Source organism: Marmota monax, unplaced genomic scaffold (genome assembly GCF_021218885.2).
Source record: "Marmota monax isolate L192 unplaced genomic scaffold, Marmota_monax_Labrador192_F-V1.1 WCK01_AAM20220418_F8-fsc00004, whole genome shotgun sequence".
Taxonomy (NCBI): Eukaryota; Metazoa; Chordata; class Mammalia; order Rodentia; family Sciuridae; genus Marmota; species Marmota monax.
This window is the reverse complement of record NW_026692881.1, coordinates 16069933-16094722: the sequence shown is the minus strand read 5'-3', so window position 1 is coordinate 16094722 and position 24790 is coordinate 16069933. Positions and strand designations below refer to the sequence as shown.

At 39.1% G+C, this 24790-nt stretch overlaps 1 protein-coding gene across 1 annotated transcript in view; it reads left to right on the top strand.

Annotated features, from left to right (window-relative positions):
* Positions 1-24790, top strand: part of Dnmbp (dynamin binding protein) — a 96317-nt gene that overhangs the window by 7402 nt on the left and 64125 nt on the right. Inside the window, exons 2-3 of the mRNA XM_046450048.2 lie at positions 20393-20545; positions 23028-23150. Coding sequence (XP_046306004.1) covers positions 20401-20545; positions 23028-23150 — 268 coding nt within the window. The 5' untranslated portion in view covers positions 20393-20400. The remainder of the gene's footprint in view (positions 1-20392; positions 20546-23027; positions 23151-24790) is intronic.

Genomic DNA, 24790 nt, shown 5'->3' with positions numbered 1-24790 from the left:
TCGTGGAGTAGGGCCCTCCAGAGAGTAGTCAGTGCTGACTGCTGACCTCCAGCCACGGGTTCTGAGCCCAGCACACACTCGGCATTGTTTTCACACAGTAATTCTCTTAGGATAAATGAGCCTGCCCCATCAGCAGAAAAAGTTGCAATGGATGTGCCGAGTTGTGCTTCACTCCCCAGCTTCACAGCCCACATCCTCCCTTTTCTAGCGTATTCTTTCCTCCCATTACCAGCAGTGTGGACACTTTTTTGCCTTTTCTCTCACTTCTGAACAATAAGTGTTCTAGACCTGGGATGGAGTTGTCGTGATGAGTGGTATATTTTATATACCTAGTCACTTTATTCTAAAGCAAGATCTCAAATTGTATTAGCATCATACAGAATACTTCCCCTCCCCCCCTTTTTTTGTATCAGGGATTAAACCCAGGGGGGCTTAACCATTGAGCCATATCCCCAGATCTTTTTTTATTTTTTACTTTGAGGTCTTGCTAAGTTGCTTAGGGCCTTGCTAAGTTGCTGAAGCTGGCTTTGAACTTTCAGTCCTCCTGCCTTAGCCTCCCAAGCTGCTAGGATTACAGGCATGTGCCCCAACGCCCTGCTAGAATGCTAATAATAATAATACATTATAGTGCTGTCCTCAAGGCCAGTGACACAGACCTAGTCTATCCTGTAGAGAACATTGCTGGAATCAGGGCTAAAATATTGCTTTTGTTTATTGCTCTCCTGCTTGACACTTATTTGTTGCTACCCACAATCTTCCTCATGATACCAGGCACTCATGTCTGCTCCAAATCTACTTATGTGCACTGATTTACTGCCATGTCCCCACATTCCACTCTAATCAAATGGGTCTCTTTTTCTTTCTTTTAACAGTCATGATAAGAATAAATATATAGCCAGGTTCGGTAGTGCTACCTGTAATCCCAGTGGCTCCGGAGGCTGAAGCAGGAGGATAGTGAGTTCAAAGCCAGCCTCAGCAAAGAGCAAGATGCTAAGCGACTCAGACCCTGTCTCTATGTGGCTAAGTGGTTGAGTGCCCCTGAGTTCAATCCCCGGTACCCCCCAAAAAAGAATAAATATATTATTTTTTTCTCCATTTAAACAAATTCTTTTTAGATATACATGACAGTAGAGTTTATTTCGACATATTATACATCCATGGAGTGTAACTTCTTCTAATTAGGATCCCATTCCTGTGGTTGTTCATGATTTGGAGTTTCACTGGTGGTGTATTCATAGATGAATATAGGAAAGTTATGTCTGATTCATTCTATTATCTTTCCTAGAGAATAAATATATTATTAATTCTGGTTTAAATATCTCTTCTTTCCATTTTAGTGGGTTTCACCAACAGTCTGGATTCAAGTGAAGGAAAGGAATATATAACAACAACAGCAACAATCATACAATAAGTGCAGCTAATATTTCACCCAGTTACCGTACTAAATGCATTGACCCATTTAATCTTCAGAATAATTTTATGTGGAAGGTGCTGTTTATTTTATTTTTAAAAAAACATTTATTTTTTAGTTATAGGTGGACACAGTATTTTTATTTTTATGTGATGCTGAGGATCGAACCCACTGCCTCATGCATACACAGGAGAGTGCTCTACCTCTGAGCCACAACCCCAGCCCAGAAGGTGCTGTTTATAACCCTCATTTTATACATGGGAAATCTCATATACAGTTCAGTAAGAACTGTGCCCTGTTCAGACTTATGTCTGTTTGCCTCCAGGGTCCCTGCTCTTACCCACAGTGGGTCCAATGTGGACTAGTGCCTGAGGACAGTGAGTAACAGGTGTGCAGCCTGGCAGTTGCTGAGATGAGTCCTTTCTCACGGGTGCTAGACTGGCTCACCAGCATATCAGTTGTGTAGGGATGGAAAGATTTTGTTATGAAGTGTTTCAGATTTACAAAGTTGAACATAGAATAATCCAACCAATATTCATGCATTCACCACTCAAGATCTATAAAGTAGGTGGCCCACACTTAAAATCCCAGCAACTTGGGAGGCCAAGAGAGGAGGATGGAAAGTTCAAGGTCAGCCTCAGCAACTTAGTGAGAGACTGTCTCAAAATAAAAAGCAAAAAGGACTGGAGATGTGGTTCCGAGGTAGAGCACCCCTGGGTTCAATCCCCATTACTAGAAAAAAAAATCTATAAAGTGAGTTGGTTTTCCTATTCCTTTTGCTGTTTTGTAGACCTGTTTTGGTTCTGACTTAAAAAAAAATGGGATTCCTTTTTATTTATATATGACAACACCTTAATTGTTACCTAAAAATATCAGTAGTTCCTTAATATAATCAAGATTCTAATCAATGTTCAAAATTTCCTATTTGTCTCATTTTTTGAATAATTCATCTTTTAAAAATAAGATTCCAAGAAAGATATATGTGTTGCATTTAGTTAATGTATTTCTTAAATAGCTTTTAATTTATAAGTTCCTCTTTCTACATTTAAATTTTTTGTGTACAAATTATTTGTTGAAGAAATTGGCCATTTGTTCTACAGTTTTCCACATTCTGGATTTTTAAAAAGTGTTTTTGTCATAACTTCATGTTGTCTTTGTAGTGAGTTAACTTTGTCCTTTACTGTGATGGTCTTTACAGGAGGTTCCAAGTTATTGAGGCTTCCATAAATAGAAAGAAATCACTGGCCCATATAGTTTGATCTGGCCCCAAGGTCATTTCTGAGGAATCTTCCAAAACGTCCCAGGTGTCAGGAAATAACATTATCTATAGCAGACCATCTCTATCTAAACACACTGTGCCTTGGAAGAAATTTTATTACTCCCTCTTGGCTAGGTGTTTTGAGAGTTAGGGGAAAGAACTGCAAACAAGTGCTCTGGTTTTCTTCTTTTTAGACAGTACTTGTTGCTTTAAGGATTTCTGGGGCTCAGTGCCAGAATCTCCCTGGATATTTTTGTCTTACATTTAGATCTGCTTATCAGGAGCTGTCTGAGAATCCCCAGAGGGTCAGGTAAGAGGAGAGAGAGTTTACATTGGACCCAGGCTTTATGAGTGCCTGTTGCAGTCTTGGATTCCTGAGCAGCTCATGAGACTGTGGATCATGACACTTGTACATATATTTTTCAAACCCATCATTTTCAGTATCTGTTGTTTTTACTGTAGTATATAGATATTGTTCAGTAATCACAATAACTAGACCATTGTAGATATGAAGAAACTCAATTTTGTTTTATTTTTCTTTTGCTCATTGTTGCCCTTGCCTGCTAATCAATTGTGGTGGTTTTACAGGGGCAATGAATCAATATTAAAGTAAGAAGAATAAAAATTGCTGAAGTGTGAAGCTGTGTTTGGATTTAGTTAGTAATTACAGATTGAAACAATAAAGTATCTTAATGTCAGAATTTTCATCTGGTTTTAAAGCCAAATAGTTAAAAAACCAAGGCTAAAAATTTGACAGAAAGGAAAGACATTCAATGAATTTATTATACATTTACTTTACTTATACATTTATCATAAAGCTTAGTTTTTTAACTTTGATTAAGAATATTGATTATCAGTAACTCAATTAAAATCTTCAGGTTGAATTTTTACCAGTATGTTCACACTTTCTTCTTATATTCCATAGGTGGGATTCAAGCTTGGTCAATATTCTCTTCTAATGTGACTTGAAATGCATAAAAATTAAAATAGAACTATTATTCACCAAAAAATGTCAATCAGAGGCAATTTGCTGGTTTACAGATAGTTCTTTCTTGAAATTATTAGTGAACAATAAAAGTGAGCACTTCATATTCACACCTGATCATGGGTAACAACAATATATCTAAGAAACAGTGTACTGAAAAGCAGCCTGTGGTTATAACTATTATAGTAATGTGTTTTGTAATGCTGTGTCATGCTTTATGTTTAATGAGAACAGTTACTGTGCTGTGTTTCAGTTCTCTCTCTCTCTCTCCTTTTTTTTTTTTTTTTGGTACTGGGGAGTCAACCACTGAGCCACATCCCCAACCCTTTTTTGTATTTTATTTAGAGACAGGGTCTTGCTGAGTTGCTTGGAGCCTTGCTAAGTTGCTGAGGCTGGTTTTGAACTCAAAATCCTCCTGTCTCAGCCTCCCAAGCCATTGGAATTACAGGTGTGTGCCACCATGCCTGGCTCAGTTCTCTTTTTGAATGTGTTTTTCCCACGGGCAAAAGAACAAGCAGGTGCAAAAGTACATGTGGCTTGCAGAGAACTGCCAGTTTGGGGTGAGGCTAAAATCTAGGGTGTGTGCTAGGAGGAAGGTACAGGAAATGAGGCCAGATCTGGGGCCCAGGTCCAGATTGTGATGAGCTTTGGTCTGTAGAGGAGTTTTAGAACTTCCTGAAGGTGACGGGTAAGGAGCCCTTGAAGAACTTCAGGCAGTAGAGAAATATGAGGTTTTGGTTTTTCAAAGATAATCCTAGTTGCAATGTGGAAAACAGGACAGAGGAAGATGAGACTGGTAGGTAGCAAGTGGGAAGCTATTGTAGTCCCCCCAGGAAGAGGTGGTGAGATCCTAGGTTGATGTGTTTAAAGGATTTAACAATAGTGCCAATGTTTTTCCTAGAAGTAGAGGATTTTTTTTAGAAGACTAAATAAATTAATTTCATATCCCTCCTCTATCCCTAGAAGGCATTTGGCAAAGGTTTTCTTGGACCTATATCCAGGGATCTCATTTGTAAATTGCTGCCAAATCCTTGTGGGTATGTTGTGAATACACAGCTCATATTTAGAGCTTAGGGTAGAGGGGGATGTCAATTGCTTTGTCCTGGTAGCCAGTAACCACAAGGAGTCACATTACTCCCCCTTCCTCTCAAGAAGACAGTAAAACTTTTGAGATGGTAGCTCCTCCCAGAACTTGCTGCCTCAGCCTCATCTATATTATTTATGTTACAGTCTGGATGATAACAGTCTTCCTCCTCCTCCTCTTCCTCCTCTCTTAACATCACTGTTCTCACATTACTTACTATTTGTCAGGAATTGTATGAAATGTTTTACCAACATTATCAAACTTAATCCTTATCACACCCTATGAAGTAAGTTACTATTATTATCTTCAGTTTATAGAGGCGGAGACTAAGCTTTAGAGAGGTTTCCAAGTAACTTGCCTAAGGTCACAGCTTGACAAATTGCAGAACTAGAAATTGAAATTCATTCTGACCTTAGAGTCTGAGCTCTTAACTGATATGTATATAGTTATTACTTAATAAATTTGGTAGTGAATATGATTTCTATTTTTAAATTTGCTCTTTTATGTAGCCCTACTCAGTGAAAGTTCACTTAATTAGACACTATATTACCTACCATGCATTTCCATTTGATAGGTGAAAAGTACAAGTATAGAATATTTTCTAAAACTTGAAGTACAGGAAAAACTTCAGGGTGTGCCGGTAAGGATAGTGGGAAGATTTGGGAAGCTATTTAAATTTATATTATAAAATAAATAAATTTCTTATAATATTGTTCTATTATTAAACCCATTTTACAGATGAGAAAATCAAGATGGAGGGAAGTTAAATAACTTGTTCCAAATTCTGTAGCTCTAATAAGGGAGGGAGCTAGGGTATAAATTCAGGCAGTCTGACTCTGAATTATTACATATGTTTTGAGCTGATCATATTTCTGCCTGAAAATGATCTGAACACCTTGATAATATTGTGCTAAGAAAACGTAGCCAATCACTAGAAACACCACATGTTGCAGGATTCCATTTAGGTGACATGCCCAGAATAGCCAAATCTAAATACAGGGAGAGTAAATTAGTGTTGATATGGGGCTAAAGGGGAGAGGGGCTGCTGGGGAAGTGGGAAGTGACAGTTAATGGATATGATATTTATTTATGAGGTGTTGAAATGTCCTACAATCCATGGTGATATTGGTCACTCATCTGTCAATATGGTAAAAACCCATTTGTACTCTCTAAATGAGTGAATTATATGGCATGTGAATTATGTGTCAATCTGTTTTTTAAAAAAGATACAAAGAAAAACAATCAGAATGATTATTCTTTATCTTTGAAAAAATTTACACACACACACACACACACAAACACAAACACACACATTTTTTCTTTTCCTTTTTTTTTTTAATTTGGGGTGTTCAGATACTTTCAACCAATTCTAATTCCACCATTATACTTGCCTAATCAGAAATCTTTAGGTGTTTCCAATTGCCTAAAAAACCAAAGCCCAGGCTTCCCAATCTGGAAACGAGGCCTGTGAGGCCCTGTACAGAGCTGTGGGGAAGAGTAGCATGCTCATGGGGAATGTGAATGTATTTTATTTATTCTTAAAATTTTTCTAATTAGTTATACATGACAGCAGAATGCATTTTGTTTCATTATACACAAATGGAGCACAACTTCTCATTTCTCTGTACTTGATACAGAGTTACACTATTTGTGCAATCATTCACATACCTAGGGTAATGATGTCCATCTCATTCCACCCTCTTACCTACCCCCTTTCCTTCTCCCCTCTTCCCCTTTGCCCAGTCCAAAGTTCCTCCAGAATGTGATTGTATTTCAATGTGCGAGTTGAAGTAGTTCAGTATGTTCAAGTATCCTAGAAGGCCTGCTATATATCAGGCAGTACTTGGGTCCTTGATGGACACCAGTGAATACAACAGACAAGAGAACCCCACCCTGTAGAGCACACAGGAGATGGGACTTGTCCTAGAGCTAAATAGAGGAGGTCGAATTTGAGTGGAATATAAAAGATAATCGTTCACCCCCATGATGAGATTTATTTGTGTGCCTAATGCTGCAGTTAGGGTGGGGTTGGTATGAGGGAGTGGTGAGACCTTCCCAGAAAGGCCCTTGGGCGGAAAGCGGAATTTTTCTTAAAATGATGGCTGTCAATTAAGATGGCAGCCAGGTGCTAAGCAAGGAACTTACACCTTGAAATGGCAATTCAGCCTACTAGAGTATATATTATAAACACGAATAGCCAAGCAGGGTGTGAATACAGAGGTGAATGGGCATGGGCACAGGAATGGCTAAAATTTCTTAGAGCATGTCAGAGTACTGTTAGAGGAATGAGGATAAATTGTGAATTCCAGTGCTCTAGTGATTCCCTGATCTTGAACTTGTTTTAGTTCTGTGTTGCTAGTATAAATTTGAATTCCCAACACTATCATATAAAGACATTTTTTAATTTATCTAAATCATATTTTACCTATTCTAAACTCCCCTTCACCTGATTATTGGGAAACTTAGTTTAGGCATCTTTAGTGCCCTTCTTCCTTTTCTGGACCCAATGGTATCAAAAAAAATCTGTTGATTCTACAGAATGCTAGAAAGCTGGAGAAGGAACTGTCTTTTTTTTTTTTTTTTTTGGTACCAGGGATTGAACTCAGGAGCACTCCACCACTGAGCCACATCCCCAGCCCTATTTTGTATTTTTTTTTTTTTTTTTTAGAGACAGAGTCTCACTGAGTTGCTTAGCACCTCGCCACCGGTGTTAAGGCTGGTTTGAACTCCTGATCTTCCATCTTAGCCTCCCAAGCCACTGAGTGGAATTCTGTCTTTACACTATGATGGTGGCCTCTAATCTTAGGGAAAAGCTTGTCATTCACGTATACAAAAGGATTTCATAGTTAAAAACAAACAAAAAGACATTCTAATCTAACCAGGAAACCTTAATATGAAACACTTGTAAATCAAAAAAAATGCCATTGCACACTGTGTTTATAATAGAGTAATGGTCTGAGACCTATACTTCCAGGGTAAAGAGCTATAGCCTGGGGGGGTGGGGTGGGACTGAGGACACTGTTTTCAGTCATTGAACACCTGGCAGCACAGGTCTGTGATCCTGGAGAGAAAGGAAACACCAGGTGAGCCCCCAATTCACCTAGACTCTTTGCCTGGAGTCATTTTCCCATCTACAGCACTGGAAGCTGAAGCTCAAATGAGAGCAATGGTCACTCATAGCTGAGGAGACAGAGATCAGAGTTTGGGGCTGCAAATGGCTGGGATTTGTAGGACAGAGAATTGGAGGTCAGGGAACAGCAAATAGGTCTGTGTCAGAGTCTTAACACCAGATTTTTCTTTTCTCAAGGACTGGATCAGAAATTTACAGGGCAGACCTCTGTGAGGCCTGACAGAGAGTGACTGTCGTGTAGTACAAGTTGAACAGTGTATCTGAGGGTCACAGTGCTCAAAAATGTTGGATTTCTGGTCTAACCAGTTGTAGAGAGACCTTGAGGAATATTCAGTATTCATTTGAGACCTCAAAAGGACAACTTTAGCAGTTAGAACAATACCCTCAAAGAAAGGCCAGACCACGGAGACTAAAGACAAAATCAAAATAGACCAACCATTCATGGCATAAAGCCCAGCTTAAGAGGATCAAGGGATGGTCCAGTAATTTAACTGCCTGTCAAACCAAAATTCAACACTCATTAACGAAAGACAAAGTAATCCAGACTGCATATAGCATATTATCCACAATATTTAGCACATAATAAATATTATCAGAATACCAAGAAGTAAAAATATGACAAATAAGGAAACATGTGATCTTACTGGGTAAATGGTGCATGCCTATAATCCCAGTGACTAAGGAGTCTGAGGAAGGAGGATCACAAATCTGGGGCCAGCCTGGGCCATTTAGCAAGACCCTGTCTCCAAATTAAAAGCAAAAAGGGATAGGAATATAGCTCAGTGGTAGAGCACTTGCCTGGCATGATGGGTCCCTGGGTTCAGTTCCTGGCACCACAAAAAGAAAAAATAAATTTGATTTAGACTGTAGAGAAAAAGATATAGCCGACCATGTTTATGACCCAAATGATGGATTTAGCACATGAAGAATTTAAAGCAATTGTACATCTGTGCTATAACAAATGACTCCTAAACTCATAGGCTTAAAATAAATGTTTATTTTCTGTGGGCTGGAAATTCAGGAGTAGCTCAGCTGGGTGGCTCTGGCTCAGTCTTATGAGGTTGCCATGAAGATGTTGGCCAGGGCTGTCTTCATTTGAAGACTTTAATGGACTCTGAGATATCCTTGTTCATGTGGTTGTTGGCGGGAGGCCTAAGTTCCTCACCACATGAGCCTTTTCTTGAGGCTGAGTGCCTTACAACCCAGTCTTGGAAATCACACACTATCCTTACTACCACATTAGGTAGAAGTGAATTACTAAAGATAGCTCACACTCAAGAGGAGGGGAATTAGACTCCTCCCTTTGATTGGAGGAGTTTTGAAAAATTGCTGAAATACTTTAAAACCTCTGCAAAATATTTCAGAGTAACATATATGACAATAACAGAATGGGATGAGGTACAGATGGAATTTTATTGCTGTGTAGTTCATACATTGTATTTATTTGCTGTACTGGGAATTGAACCCAAGGCATTCTACTGCTCAGCTACATCCCCAGCACCCCACCCCCATTTTTGTTACTATTCATAACGTTACCCCCAGATTCACAGGTTTCCAGTGGATATACTATTTGTAGAAAACAGGGCCACTACTGTAAAGGGACATGTATATATGGATGTATTGATTTCTTTACATCACGTTTTCTCCTTCCTCTTCTGTCAGAGATCTCATTCATGTGTTGATGTTGAGGCCTGAGTTCCCACACACCACAGGACTGATAGGCTTGTTTTCTTTCTTATATTGCAGTTCCAGGTTCACTCTGTTGTTTGTACTCTGGGATTTGATAGTATAGAGATAGCCTAACCTCTGGGTGTTGTTCCAAACCCACACACAGTTTGTTTTCTTTCTTCTCTGTCAAATGTTATGCTACATACTATCCAAGCTCATAGTTTTCTTATGGGGCTTTATATTTTTCCTTTTCTCCTTCCTTAGATTTGGTTTGAAATCTTTGTTCCTTCTTTTGTGGAGAGTGGCCTATAACATATTATATCATTGTCGTTTTATCCCTGGTGTGTTGTGTTCGGTTATTATTGACAGTTAAAGAACCAAATTTTAAAATCATAACTTTAGTAAATTAAGGTGGGTCAAGATTTTTTCTAGAATAGTATTAGCTTTATTCACTGTTGTTCCTGTGTTCCTTCTTGAATTGGTGAGAAAGGTGTGCATCTTTTTTGTCTGAGACAGGGAGGAGGACTGCCTGTTAGGACATTAAATCTTCCAGGTTTACAACATCTGAGCAACCGCCATTCACTGGGTGTGTTGTGATTGGCATATTCTCTGATTCACCTGGAATAGTAATACCAGAGATTCCATATATACATGTCCCTTTCTACTAGTGACCTGGTTTCTATAAAAGGCAAGTGACAGTTTTATTGTTTGTAGAAAGCTGCAAGTCCCCAATTACCATGGTGCTTAGATGTTGGTACTCCTTAAAATGACCCAGAATCATCTCTCCTGAGAATGGTCTCTGATAGTGTTAACTCTAAGTGGATGGTTTGTTTTCTAGGTACCCCTCCTTCCCCGCTTCAGAATCTTCAGTTTTCTTAACTCCTGATTCTTTCTTTCAAAATATCAAGAATATTTTATACTTTGAAATAGACTGAAGGGTAGAGAAATTCCTTGTGTCTTTTTAAGTCTTCTGTAGCCAAAAAGCTAGCTTGTACTTGAATAGATAAGGAAAAGAAACACCGTGCTGGCCTTGCACATCTCTGAAACATTTGTCCTCTCAGCTTGGAATGATGGGTTAATACATTTTCTTAGCATCTTCTGGAAACTGTCTCAAAAACTGCCTGTTTTTACATGTACATGGTACTCCTTGTTATCTGCAGTCACACCCTAAAGTTTCACTTTATAGTTTCGCCTTAATCTGCACTGTCATATGGATTATCTGCACATTTGTTACATATGCAATGTAGTGGAGCAATTTATTTTAATGTGTACTAAGGTACTTAGCTCAGACATGTCCAATTTATTTAGCTATGAGTCAGTGATTTTTAAATTTCCACCCATAATTGAGATATATGCATGATTTAAGAAATGTAAGTCTGAGAGAATACTTAAGGAACTCCTAGGTTAAACCATTTGAAAATGTTTTTAAATGTGAATTTCCACCAGCATTATAGATCCTGAAATATTAGTCATGAGATCTTTTCCACCAGTACAATTTTGTCGAAAAGACAAAATTGAGATAGATATACGTAAACAGTTTCTTTAAAAAGAAAATGTAGGAAAACATACAATAACTCCTAGGGTGGAGTGGAAGTCTTAAGTTAGTTAAAACTGCTATGTGGGGGGGTCAGTCTTGAAGCTTTGTCATATAGATTCTGTCTTTGTCAAAACAAACTTTATATAATTACTTGGGTGTTTTTAGATGAAGGTTGTTCAGTTCAAATCCTAAGAAGGACTGGAGGACCCTTTGATGGTTGGCAGGAACTCTGACTTATCTCCTGTTCAGTCTGCTGAGGTTGTTGCTTTCAAACTGGGACAACTTTGAGATAAGCCAAATGTTGGACTACAAATTCTAAGTTAATGTGCGATAGCAGATTCCTTTACTCTTCTACCCTATTTTCTCTAATTATCCCATCTGAATCAGAGCAGAGTTCTCCTTTTCTCCAACATTCCACAGCTAGTTGAACTGGAGCACACTTCAGGGAAGGAGGGAGGACATCTATTGAGGGAGCCCACAGATGGCTCTAGCTGTCCTCCTCAGCCCTAGAGGTCACCACGATCAGGATGGCTGTACTCCTCCTGTTCATGTGCTGCCAGTTCTCTGAGGAATCACCTGGCAGTGATTGCTGACCTTCTGTCCAACATGAACTCCAGTGACATAAGCAGCAGGGGAAGTGCTGTTTTCCTAGCTTCTTTCATTTCCTTCCTTCCTTCCTGAAGCAGTTTTAGACTTCATTTTTTAACACCTCTTTTCCTTTCCCACAAAGAAAAAAATATATACTTTTAGCCCTGTGTTGTCCAATATAAGAGAAACATGCAATTGCTTCTGAGATGTAATATTCCATCTCGCTCCTGGGACTTGAAATCGTTAAAATGGACTCTCAATTCCCCAAAGGTCATGTTTTGCTTTTGAAAGTTCTGTTCCAAGACAGAAATTTTTGAGATGCTCGTGAAAGCATATCTTTTGAAGGAACCTATCTTGCAGAGTCCCTGCAAAGAGGAGCCTCCTTCCCAGCTCCTCCCTGGGAGTAGGAGTCCAGCTGTGCTTTGCCAGCACCAGCCAGGGCAGGAACAGAGAGGGAGAAGAATCAGCAGTCTTCTGCCTTTCAGTAAAGGAGACCCCTGCAGAAACTTCGTTCTGGAAGAACATAGAAGATGTTACCAGTACTTTTTGAAAGAATATACTGGCTGAATATACTGCTAAATTTGGTTTTTGAGGTTTTTTTTTGTTTGTTTGTTTGATTGATTGATGATTGGTTGGATGGTTGGTGATGTCAGGACCCAGGCATTAATTTTTCTCAATGTTTTTAAAGCCTTCAAAATGTGTATCTCTGGCACCTCTCTCTCTTTCCTGGATTTACAGTGGTAGCTTTAGGAAACTATTTTATAGTCTCCTATACTCTCTATCTCCATTCTTCTCATGCATAGTGCTCATAAATCCTAAGAATCCTTTTGGGTGTGTATCACTCCAGGGCCCTGCAGAAAGCAGAAACACATTCCGATTGGGTAATTTTGAGGAGGTCCATCTTAAAACAGAATGAACAGATGTAGGGAAAATACTAAAGGATTGTGCCATGTACCAAGGTTAGCAGGAGAGCTGCCCTCCCCCTGAAGGGCCAGGGAACAGGACAGTACCTGACTGGAGAGAGCTGTTCGGATGGGGCTTTCTGATGGTAGCCCAGGTCTTTGAAAGGAGATAGCCAACTCACAACGCAGCAGAGAAAGAGCCAGGGGAGCGAAATGCCCCAACCTCAGGATGCCTCTGCCTTCAGTCTCCTTTGGTACCACCCATGAACTGATCCCAGCTGGAAGCCAGAGGCCAGGGGAGGACTGGGTGTAATACTTGTGGTCAGCCTCCTAGACACAGAGCAGGGTAGAGGACGGCAGAACTAGAAGGGCAAATGTTCAGTACCCACAGACTGTTCCAAATTCAGACCTTTACCCCGAAGTCTGCATAGAAATTACTTATTAAGCTGGTTGATATCAGTATCTATCAGGGTAAAAGTTAATAGTTTGTGATCTCAGGTAATTCTTAACAAACTGTCCAGACTTGTAGATATGTTGCTTATTAAAAATAGCTGAAGTTCCCAGGGCACCTTTCACATTCTGTCACATTTTATGATCTACATTTAAAAACATTTTATTGTGGTAAATGTATAGAACATAAAATTTACCATTTTAAGTGTATAATTCTGTGCCATTAAGTACATTTACATTGATATGTAACCATTATCATCATCCTACTCCAGAACATTTTCTTTTTCTTAATTGGAAATGTTACACCCAAATAACAACTCCCCACTCCCCCTCCCAAGCCCCTGACAACTGCCCTTCTACTTTCTTTCCCTCCATCACTTCCTTTGTGTACAGGGGATTGAACCCAGGTAGAACTAGGCAAGTGCTCTACCATTGAGCCACATCCCGAGACCTTTTTATTTTTTTATTTTGAGAAAGGGTCTCTCTAAGTTGGCCAGGCTGGCCTTGAACTTGTGATTCCCCTGCCTCAGCTTCCCAAGTAGCTGGGCTTACAGGTGTGAACCTTCTTACTTTCCATCTCTGAATTTGACAACTCAGTGTACTTCACAGAAGTGGAATCATACAGTATTTATCCTTTTGTGTCTGGTTTATTAGCATAATATCCTCGAGGTTCATCCATGTGGTAGCATATGTTAGTATTTTCCTTCTTTTTAAGGTAGAATAATATTCCATTGTGTATATATACCATATTTTGTATATTCAACCTTCTGCTAAAGGATTCTTGAGCTACGTGATGTACAGTGTAAAATTTTATTTTATTTCTTACCATGTCTCTATTAATGCATTTATTCTCTTGGGCTTAACTTTTAGAAGTCCAATCTGATAACTCACAAATCTATAAGATGATATAAGAGTAAGGGCGATAGGGGTTAAAATGTGAAAGATGGAGGGAGACTTGAGCAGGAGAGCAGCATCATTCTAAGGAATGAGGCTGTGGGAAGTGTTTAAGTATGTGCAAAGAGAGGGACCTCCCTACCATGGGTAAAAGAAACTGTGCAAAAAATGGAGTTCTGGGTATTTAATGGGAGCAGAGACCATTTAAATTGGACCTACTTGTATTGAGCATGTTGAATGGGGGAGTGAGGTTGAAAAAAATTTAAAGCATGACCTGAAAAAAAGTGCAGTGTGGTCAGGTAAGTCTAGAGAATGGGATTAAAAAGGATTCTTAGCTAGATTGTCTCTGTCTTTAATATAGGAGTATTTTTAAATGCCCCTCCAAGAGGGAAATGTTGTCCATAGCTTTCCTTTAAGCTTATAATGACCACAGTGCTCTTGTATTTTAGAGCACAGAAATTAGGGTCCTCAGAATAGTTTTGGGAGATGACAGGGCTAAGCTAAGCTTCTTGGGGGCAGGGACTACACCATGACACACCATCTTGAATGTTCCTGGACACATCATGGGAGGAAAGCTGGAGTAAGAGGTAATGGCCAAAGGCATTAGTCCATAGAAGATGTTAAAACCTCCTTGAGGCACTAAAAAATCACAGCAGACCTAATTGTCCCCTGACCCTACCCTTGGATGAGTAAGACTATCTCCTTCTGTAATTTGTGCTCAGGTTATCTGTAGGGCTTTATTTTTTCTTAAGCAGGGTTGAATCTCTGAGGTAGGAGTTTAATTGCTTAGGGCACTAGAGGAGAGTCTAAATGTTATTGTCAGCCACCAAGATCAGAGAATAAACATTTAAAAAATATTGAGTTAGCCTTCATGGAATTTTGATGGACTCCATTTGGCTTGACATATATTTGTTGAATCTGTTAATGAATTATTAAAAAATAGGAAGACTTTGTAAACTCGTAAGCAACTGAGCAATATGTAAAAATCAACATTCAGGAGAGAGAAAACAGGTTCATTGACATCTTAGTGGGGAGAAAAGAATTGTAACTTTGTCTAAGAAAAGAGGAAAAAGGTACTTAATAATTAAAAAAAAAAAAAACTAAACAAGTATTGAGCTCTTGTTAAGATATGTATGCCAAAGTTTAGTGGGAAATGCCTGTAGTTTATTTTGAAATGCATAAAAAGAATGCCGTAAAAACATCAAAAAAATATGAATCAATAAATGGATAAAAGGATGGATGATATATGATAAGTTAACGGCAGTCAGGTGTTACTGGTAGAATCTAGGCAGTGGGTATAAAATTCTTTCAAACTCACTGATTGAAAATTTTCATGATAAAATGTTGGGGAAACAGGAAAATGGAGGTCTGGAAGATTTTGATGGAAAGGCAATGATATTTAAGAGAAACAATGTTTGTAGTAGAAAGAACATGGGCCAGGGAGTCAACAAATCTGAATTCTGGTTCTGGATTAGCTACCTGTGAGCTAAAGAGGTTGTAAGTAAATGCTCAGTGGTGGTGGTAGAATCTGAGCCCAGGCACCCTGGCCCTGGAGCTTTGCTGTCTGTCCACCTTGCTGTGGCTCCTGGCTTAGCATCTGGTACATGCAGCTGATCAAGTGGTAACTGTTGTTATTAGTGTACATCAGCTACTGAGAATAAAGGACAAGTTCCATATTTTAATGCTTGAGCTGGAATATTTAGATGACACCACTGCCAGAGTCATACATAGGCAAACTAGAAAGCGAAACTACTTGTGAGAAACAGATGGTTTGTTTAATTTTAGATAAGTGGAACTAGAGAGTTTGGTATGAATTCATATATTTCATGTATATTTCTATGTTTTAGTGAAGCATTTGAGAACTTTCCTCACAGAGTTTATATTCTAGAAGGGTTTGGAGAATTATCTTTCCAAAGATATTCATATTTCAAACAGAGCATCTCTCCAGAGGTAGAAATGCAGGCATTCATCAGCCAGGGAGGAAGAAGGGGTTGTTTCCACAGCAGACTTTTCTGATGTCCCTGAAGTCATGCCATTTGGACAGTAATTTCCTGTTTTCTGTCAAACTCATCTGTGTACTGATTTCCTCTGCAGTTCTTTTTTACTTCCATCTGGAGTGGTGAGACAGCTTATAGAAGCCATTAATGATTAAGTTTCAAAATAGATGCTCAGGCTTCTCAAATGGGCCTGAATGAATAATAATGGTATGTTCAGGACAGGGGAGACCAAGATGAAATCCACCAAATTATATGCAAAATAGGGCATGTGAAGCCCTGCTTTCTGGTCTCACACATGAATCATGTAATTCAGCAAGTTTGTGACTTTAGTACCCTTCTAGGGTGTGTATTTCTCAGTGATTACACACTCATTCTAACAGAGTAGGTCAGTCAGTAAAAGTATTTTAAACCAGATTCTTCTTTGCTTCTGAGTCATTTTCTGGTAGGGGGAAAGGTTCTAGGGAGAAGCATTAACGCTTTCCGATCATAAGGACTAAAGTGTAAGAGGGGTAGCTCTCTAAGTAATCTCTGGGACTTTCATGAATTCTTTACTTGATGTTTTAGATAATGAGGTACATATTTAGTTAGACGGTGAGATGGAATTTGAGAAGAATGTACTATAAGAAGGAAAATAATACCTATTTGGCTCAACCCTGATGAGTTGTTTTAAAAACATATAGATGGCTAAGAGATTTGCAAATATTACAATTAGTTTTCTAAAAAGAAAAAAAAAATACTTAGACACCACCCTTCTGTGGAAATCTGACATCTAGCCACTTCAGTCCTCTGGAAGATGGCCAGAAAATAAGCAAGGGACCTCAGAGCACATAAGAAATAACTGTTAAAAAACTCTAGTACTGACTTTTACCACCACAGAAGAGTGTCATTTTGTCATTTAAACATATGTGTCTGGAAACCTTAAATAATTTTTGTAGTGTATGTGTGGTCCTTCATTCCCAGCAGATAGTAAATAGCAATCTAGAAAGTGGGTGGAAGCCGGGCATGGCGCACACCTGTAATCCCAGTGGCTTGGGAGGCTAAAGCAGGAGGATCATGAGTTCAAAACCAGCCTCAGCAAAAGCGAGGTGCTAGGCAACTCAGTGAGACTCTGTCTCTAAATAAAATACAAAATAGGGCTGGAGATGTGACTCAGTGGTTGAGTGCCCCTGAATTTAATTCCCGGTAACCTCCCCACCCCGCAAAAAAAGGTGGGTGGAAATATTGATGGAGAAGATTGAGAGCAGGGTATAGGCTGAGGTGGAGAGAGAAAGTTTTACTGCACTGGGATTATTATTACAATACAATACAGTAATGTATGGCCTTAAGGAACTTGCATCCATCAACCAAAGAGAAAGTCATGTTCAGTTTCTTCCATGGAAAAGGTCAGGGGGTATTTAATGTGTCTATTTTTAAACATGGTCAGAATTAACCAAGTTTGGAGATGTTGAAATGGGAAGTTCTATGGTGTTTATATACTTGAAACAACTTATTCTCTGGTGATCAGTGACACAGACTTGAGCTTTTGGGTAATGAAATGCTTTGTGTTAATTGCTAATGTAACCAGCCCAGTTGTAGATGCTGTCACATGATTAGCAGACTGGTGAAGGCTTTGGAAACAGATTTGTTCTCATTCTGCCTCTGACTTGTTATATGATGTTGGACAGATCACATCACCTTGTGAGCCTATGTCCTCACCTGTCAGATGGGGGCTAATAATATATGATAGGGTTTGAGGACTCTGTGAGGGAAGGATGCATGGCATATAGTCAATACTTGGTAAGCATTAGGCACTGTTATAATTATTTTATCATTATACTCATTCTTTTTTTAAATTTATTTTTATTTTTGGTACCAGGGATTGATCCCAGGGGTACTTAACCTCTGAGCCACATCCCCAGCCCTTTTTATATTTTATTTAGAGACAGGGTTTTGCTGACTTGCTTAGGCCCTCATTAAGTTGTTAAGGCTGGCTTTGAACTTGTGATCCTCCTGCCTCGGCCTCCTGAGCCACTGGGATTACAGTCCTATGCCACTGCACCCAGCTATACTCATCTTCTTAATGATTATTATGAAAGTATTATTATCTCCATTTCTCAGGACAAGGAAGTTGAAGCCCAGAGAGTTTAAGTGACATGTCTGGAGTGAAATGGCTAATAAATAATGGAGCTGGGTTTGGAGTCTTGGTCTCTTTGACAGTAGAACCCTTTGCTTTGCACTCACATTATGCTGTGTTCTCAGCATATAATTATAGTTTGATTTTTTTAAACTTAAAGTAAATCTGGGATCTGGGTGTATAGCTCAGGGGTAGAACGCTTGCCTAGCATGCACAAAACCCTGTGTTCCATCCCCAGCCCCACAAAAAAAAAAAAAAAAAAAGAAAGGAAATAAAATATGTGGTAACAATAGAATATTATTCGGCCATAAAGAGAAATTAAATTATGGCATTTACTGATAAATGGATGGAACTAGAGACTATCATGCTGAGTGAAATAAGCCAGTCCCCCAAACCCAAAGACCAAATGTTTTCTCTGATATGCCCATGATAACTCACAATAAGTGGGGCGGGTAGGGAAGAATAGAAGTACTTTGGATTAGACAAAGGGGAATGAAGGGAAGGGAGGGGGAATGAGAATAGGAAAGATAGTAGAATCAATTACTTTCCTATATTCATATATGAATACATGACCAATGTAGTTCCACATCATGTGCAACCAGAAGGATGGGATTTTGTACTCCAAGTACGTATAATATGTCAAAATACATTCTACAGTTATGTATAACTAAAAAGAACAAATATAAAAAGAGAAAAAAATCTGTGGTAAGAAAGGACAGAGGATGTGGGAAATATTACTAGCCACTTCTGCTTTTCACTATGGACCCAAATCATCTCATAGAAAAGAATAACCCCAGTAACACAAAAATAAACTACTTTTACTCAACAGTACAAATTAAATACATAATATTTAATTGTGTTGCCTGGCACATTAAAATCTTATAGATAACTCTGCATTGGTACACTGAACTCTTTATTAAATACCTATTACATTTTTCCATGTGAATGTTTTCTTAGATTATAAACTTAATAAGGTTACAACCATGTGTTATTTTTTTGTCTCTAGGCTCTTAGAGCTTTTTTGTCAGATTATAGTTGTACGGAGATGAAAGTTAGAGACCTCATCTCCACCAACACCAAATGAGTACTTGAGGTGAATAAAGAAATAGGCCTGGGAACTGGTAAGCAGGGATCTTCAGCTGCTCCTGTTGAAGGCCTGGGCAGGACGTGGCTCTAGTGATGCACGGCTGGTTGTTCACAGGTGGATACAGCACACTGGTTGTGTCCTGTCTTTTAGTGCTTAGGCACACCCTGGAACCACAGCTACACGTGTCATGGGAACAGACTCGTCATCTGCTTATAGCACAGATGGAGGGCAGTGCAGGGACTCTCCCCTGTTAGGTCACAGGCACCTCTGAACCTGAAACATAAATGATCTGGTATAGTGTACTCAATTGTCTGGAGGCCCCATCCACACACCCCTATCTCTTTCTTTTCATGGATTTTTTTTACTTTTCAGTGTGTTTTAAATCTCACCCTGTGGAGGTGTGGTCCTGCTGCTCTTCAGAAGGTTGCACTCTGTATTTTTGCAGATGCAATCTCGGTCAGTAAGAGCCAGATGCCCTCAGTATGGGCCCTGGCCTTGCTGCAATGAGCTCTGTGATCTTGGACAAATTAGGTTTTCTAACCTACCAACCTCAGTATCCTAACCTTTAAGATGATAATGGGGAATAAATGAAATGCCGTATCTAAAAATTGTAGTTTTAATATTCCATTTTAAAAGTACTGCATTTTGTGGTACTTTTCAAACATCAGTTCCTGGCGGCTGTCTTCAGGCATCTGAAAAGCCTACATGTGCTGCCAACTTGAATCTCTTCTATCACTCAGAGGCAAAGGTTGCCTTTTTAATTTTTCCAATTCCAGATTTACTTTGAGAATTAAATGAAAATATGTGAAGAATTTATTATTTTGAAAAACATGAATGAGGACTTGGTTTGTGGCTCAGTGATAGAGCACTCGCCTAGCACATGCAAGGCCCTGGGTTCGATCCTCAGCACCACATAAAAATAAATAAATAAATGTATTGTGTCCAACTACAACTAAAAAATAAATTTAAAAAAAAATGAATGAAGCCAGCCACAGTGGCACACATCTCTAATCCCATTCACTTGGGAGACTAAAGGGAAAGGGTCACAAATTCATGGCCAGCCTGGGCAACTTCGACCCTGTCTCACAATAAAAGATTAAAAAAAAAAAAGACAAAAGCAGACAGAATGAAAAAGTACTTTTGATTTTTTAAAAATATAAATTACAAACTTTTTGTATAACTTTGGCTTCATTTTAAGTATGCTTATATTTTAAGCTTTATCATTCTAAATAAATAGATTTATATTATGTCTTAGATATTGATGCTTTTGTTTGTTTTGACTTTCCAGTTTGAACCATGGAGACTGGCTCGGTAGTTCGAGCCATCTTTGACTTCTGCCCTAGCGTATCAGAAGAGCTGCCCCTCTTTGTGGGAGATGTCATCGAGGTGCTGGCAGTGGTGGATGAATTTTGGCTTCTAGGAAAGAAGGAGGATGTTACAGGTAAGAGGCTTTAATTCCTCCTGAGCACAATGGACGATAGCCACTCCCTTCTTTCCACATTAAAAATAGAGGTTAAATGAGAGGCCTAAGTCACTAACTTCAGAATCCTGTCTGTTTTCTTCTATATTCACACTGAGGTCTTACCTGTGAGGAGAAAGCTTGTCATCTTTCCATCTCTCCTTACCAATTCCTTCAGGAGCTGAATGCTTAGATGCCAGCAGCTCCAGCCTGGTTTTCCATCCCTGTCTTTCTCCTTTCTTCCTAGTTCTCTCTCTCTCTCTCTTTTTTTTCCCCCTAGACAATGCTCTATTCACTCAAATCACTCAATACAATTTCACTCTATAGGTTCTTAATCAAGAAAATGACAATCCTTAATGCTAGTCACTGCAATAGACATAATCAATTCACAGCAAACACTTCTAGATTAACTAATTCACAGCAAACAATTCTAGATTAATTAATTCACAGCAAACAATTCTAGATTAATTAATTCTAAGCACTGCAAATACACTTAATCATGACAGGCTAATGACAGACATTCCCTCTATGTGCAAAGTTCAAGTGTCAGATCAAAAGTCTCAAGCCTTAGGCTTTAAGTCCAGCAGATGCAAACTCACTCAGACCATGGTGATCAGGTCAGGAACCAAGGCAGGCTTCAACTGGGGTGGAGCTGATGGCCGGCTGAGGAGAGGGTCTAGGGAGATTTTGTGGCTCTCACCAGGGTCAAGATGTGGCTGTAGAGTTTGAGAGTGGTGAGGACCACGCAGAGGATCAGCAAAAGATGACAAGTGATGGGATGTCAGTCCAGGTCCTCATCAGGCTCTGAAGCTTGTGTGCATCAATGTGGGCTGGCTTCTTCCCAGCTCTTTATCCTTTGTATTCAGCACTATTTTTTAATATTTATTTTATAGTTTTAGGTGGACACAATATCTTTATTTCACATTTATGTGATGCTGAGGATTGAACCAAGTGCCTCATGCATGCTAGGCGAGCACTCTACCACTGAGCCACAATACCAGCCCCATATTCAGCACTTATTTCTCTTATCAAAATATCAATTATTCCTTTCTTCAGAACCCTTACTATTTATCATTTATTTTCACAATCAGATTGTCTCTGATCAATGGAACATAAGGTGCTTCCCACTTGTTTCTTCTGGCTATCTTCTTTTAACAATTTTTCCTCTTCCTTTCTTTTCAAGGGAACCTAACTCATCCTGTTCACTCCTTCCTAGATTTGCAGTTGGACCCAATTAATTAAAGCCACCCTCTGCCCTGGCTGCTACCTGCCTCCCACATTCCATACTTCTGGTTACTTTTATATATATATAATTAACATATATATCTCTCAACCTCAACATGGATTTCTTTCATTAACTAGTCTAGGGAAGGGCATATGTTTTTCCACACAACGTGCACCTGTATTAATCCAATCCTTGACTCGCATACATTTATGTTAGGTTTAAGTATGTGACATAGTCCTGAAAGCAGACACTGTGGACATTAACCCACATTTGAGAGATAGATTACCTCCTAGTAAAAGTGACCTCTCTTCAGAGACAAAAACTGCTGGGTAGTTAGCAAAGCAGAGAGACTTGCTTGTTCATAGGCCTTGGGGTGAGAGTGAACATGGAGGGACCAAGAGAAGTTCAGTAAGGCATGAAGCATGAGTGGTAGAGCAAGCTGGGAGGCTGAAGAGAGGAGCAGGAGCTGATCATGGGACCAGAGTATGCCAGGCAAGGAATTAAGTGGGAAACTGGGAAAGCACTTTAAGCCTAGTCAGATTTGTCTCTTGGAAGCTACCTGCTGCAGATTGGAGAATGATAGGAAGGGGCAAAACCTAAGGTTGGAAGGCAAGTTGAAGTTTATTGCAGTCACTCAAGTAGGAGGCAATGATAGCTTGGACCAAGATGGTAGGTCTGAAGATAAGTAGACAGATTCCACAGACTTCAGAATGTAAAACCCATAAGCCTTTCTTTTCTTTCCAAATAGCAGGTACTGTCCTTCTACAACCACCTGTTAAAATCCTACTATCTTCAGACAAATATGATCTTTTTCCTAAGAACTTTCATGTTCTTCCTGACCCATTATCAACCTTCTCTGAGCTTCCTTAGCAATTTGTGTACTTACATTGTGACATAGGGTTTTAGGATTGAGTTATTATTTATGTCTAATCCAGATTTTTTCAGATCTTTGAAGACCAAGACTGCCTGGCTCATGTTTTCTTTTGCAGTGTGCTTTGTGGCATTGTAAACTGAATTGCATTCTCTGTCTCCTGCATGCCTCAGATTTTGTGTACTGTATTTAGTCTACAAAGATTCTCCAATTATTAGTACTCTGAGCTTTCAGTTAAGGGTCTATTAAGGGACTCAGAAAAAGTTTTTGTCCTTATACACAAATAGAAAAAGAAATTCCAATATTAAAAGAAAATATAATATTTAATATTGAGTGTCACTAGTCAGTATGTTTGATTTTATTTTCAGGACAATTCCCCAGCAGTTTTGTGGAAATTGTGACCATCCCCAGTCTAAAAGAGGGAGAGAGGCTGTTTGTCTGCATCTGTGAATTTACATCCCAAGAATTCAATAGCCTTCCCCTCCATCGAGGTAAGCTGATCCGAAGATGAGGTTGGTGGAGGCTGCCCATTCTGATAACTAGGTCTTTGAATTTTTATTAAGTGGCCAACATCTGGAGAGTCCTCAGAAACACCAATTTAGCACAGGCAATAATAATAATACATAATATCTTTGTAGCATTTTATAATTTTTGCACAAATGCACTCTCATCTAATTCTCAGCGCAGACTGTCAAGGTAAGCAAAGTGGGTATGATTTTAACTGTACTTTATAAAATGAGGTTCAAAGGCTTTAGCTTCAGGTGAGAAGTTTGGCCTTAGGAGGTGGACTCATATCACCTTATTCTCAGTATTATCTTTCTACTGCCCCCCATGCTGTAGCCACACTTTATATTTATCTTTTTTCCCATAAATACTGCTATGGTTTTGCTAACAACATCACTACTTATTAATGCATAATAGTAATACAGTAATTTTGATGTGGTAATTTAAGAGACAAATGCAAACAACTCCATTTTACTCCTATACCAGTAGATAATGTTACAAAAGTTCTCACCAGAACCAGTTTAAATTGAAACAATTTAAAATGGATAGTCTTAGTCATGTCTCAAAGATATTTCAAGTATTTTTTACTTCTTGCATTCTGATAGACTATAAACTTTTAAAGATAGTCTGTAAACCCATTTCAACAAAAATACTTAGTTAGATCTGTACATTTCTGCATAAACACAGAAACTAGTAGTGTTCCACAGATTGAGACTTACAATCCATCCAATTTTGTGATGACTCAGTCATCAAAATGGCAGAATGTCACCAGGCCCAGTGGCACACGCCTGTAATCCCAGCAACTTGGGAGGTTGAGGTAGGATGATTGTAAATTCGAGGGCAGCCTCAGCAATTTAGCAAGGCCCTGTATAAAGATAAAAAAGAAAAATGGTTAGGGACCTAAATCAGTGGTAGAGTACCCCTGGGTTCAATCCCCAGGGCTGAAAAAACAAACAAACAAACAAAAAAGTTTGAGCTTTATAGTTGTGTTACTAATATTGTTACTTATTCTTTTGAGTATGACGCTAAAGGGATACACTTAATTTCTTAAATGTTATGCTCCCCATCCCTCACCCCCACCCCACTGAGAAAAACCTCACAAACTTCTCTAACCCCCAGTCAGTGAGAAGGAAGGAAACTTGTAATTTGGGGTGTTTTGTTACTCAGGATTTGTTGAAACAAGGGCCTTGAACAAGCTAGACATGTGTTCTACCATTAAGCTACATTACTAATCTTTTTAAATTGTATTTTTATTTTATTTTGAGACAGGGTCTTGCCAAATTGCCCAGCCTGGCCTAGAACTTGTAATCCTCCCGTCTTGGCATCCTGAGTAGCTGGGATTAGAGGTGTGCACCACCAGGGAGTTTCTTGCACTTAACTCTATATACAGTCTTTGGATAATTTCTGTCAGAATAGAAGCAGATTATAGCAGGGGCTTTGTCCTTACTGACAGCTCTCCCAGTGATAGTCTGGAGTCCACATCAGACCTGCCCCAGGTCTAGAGAGGAGAAAGGGTGAAAGTGCCCTGGCTTCTATCACAGCTGTGCCCAGGATGTAGATAGCAGGATATTTCCCTGGTTCCTGGTGTACATAGTGGATAGAAGAATATACTGGATGGAAATATGCA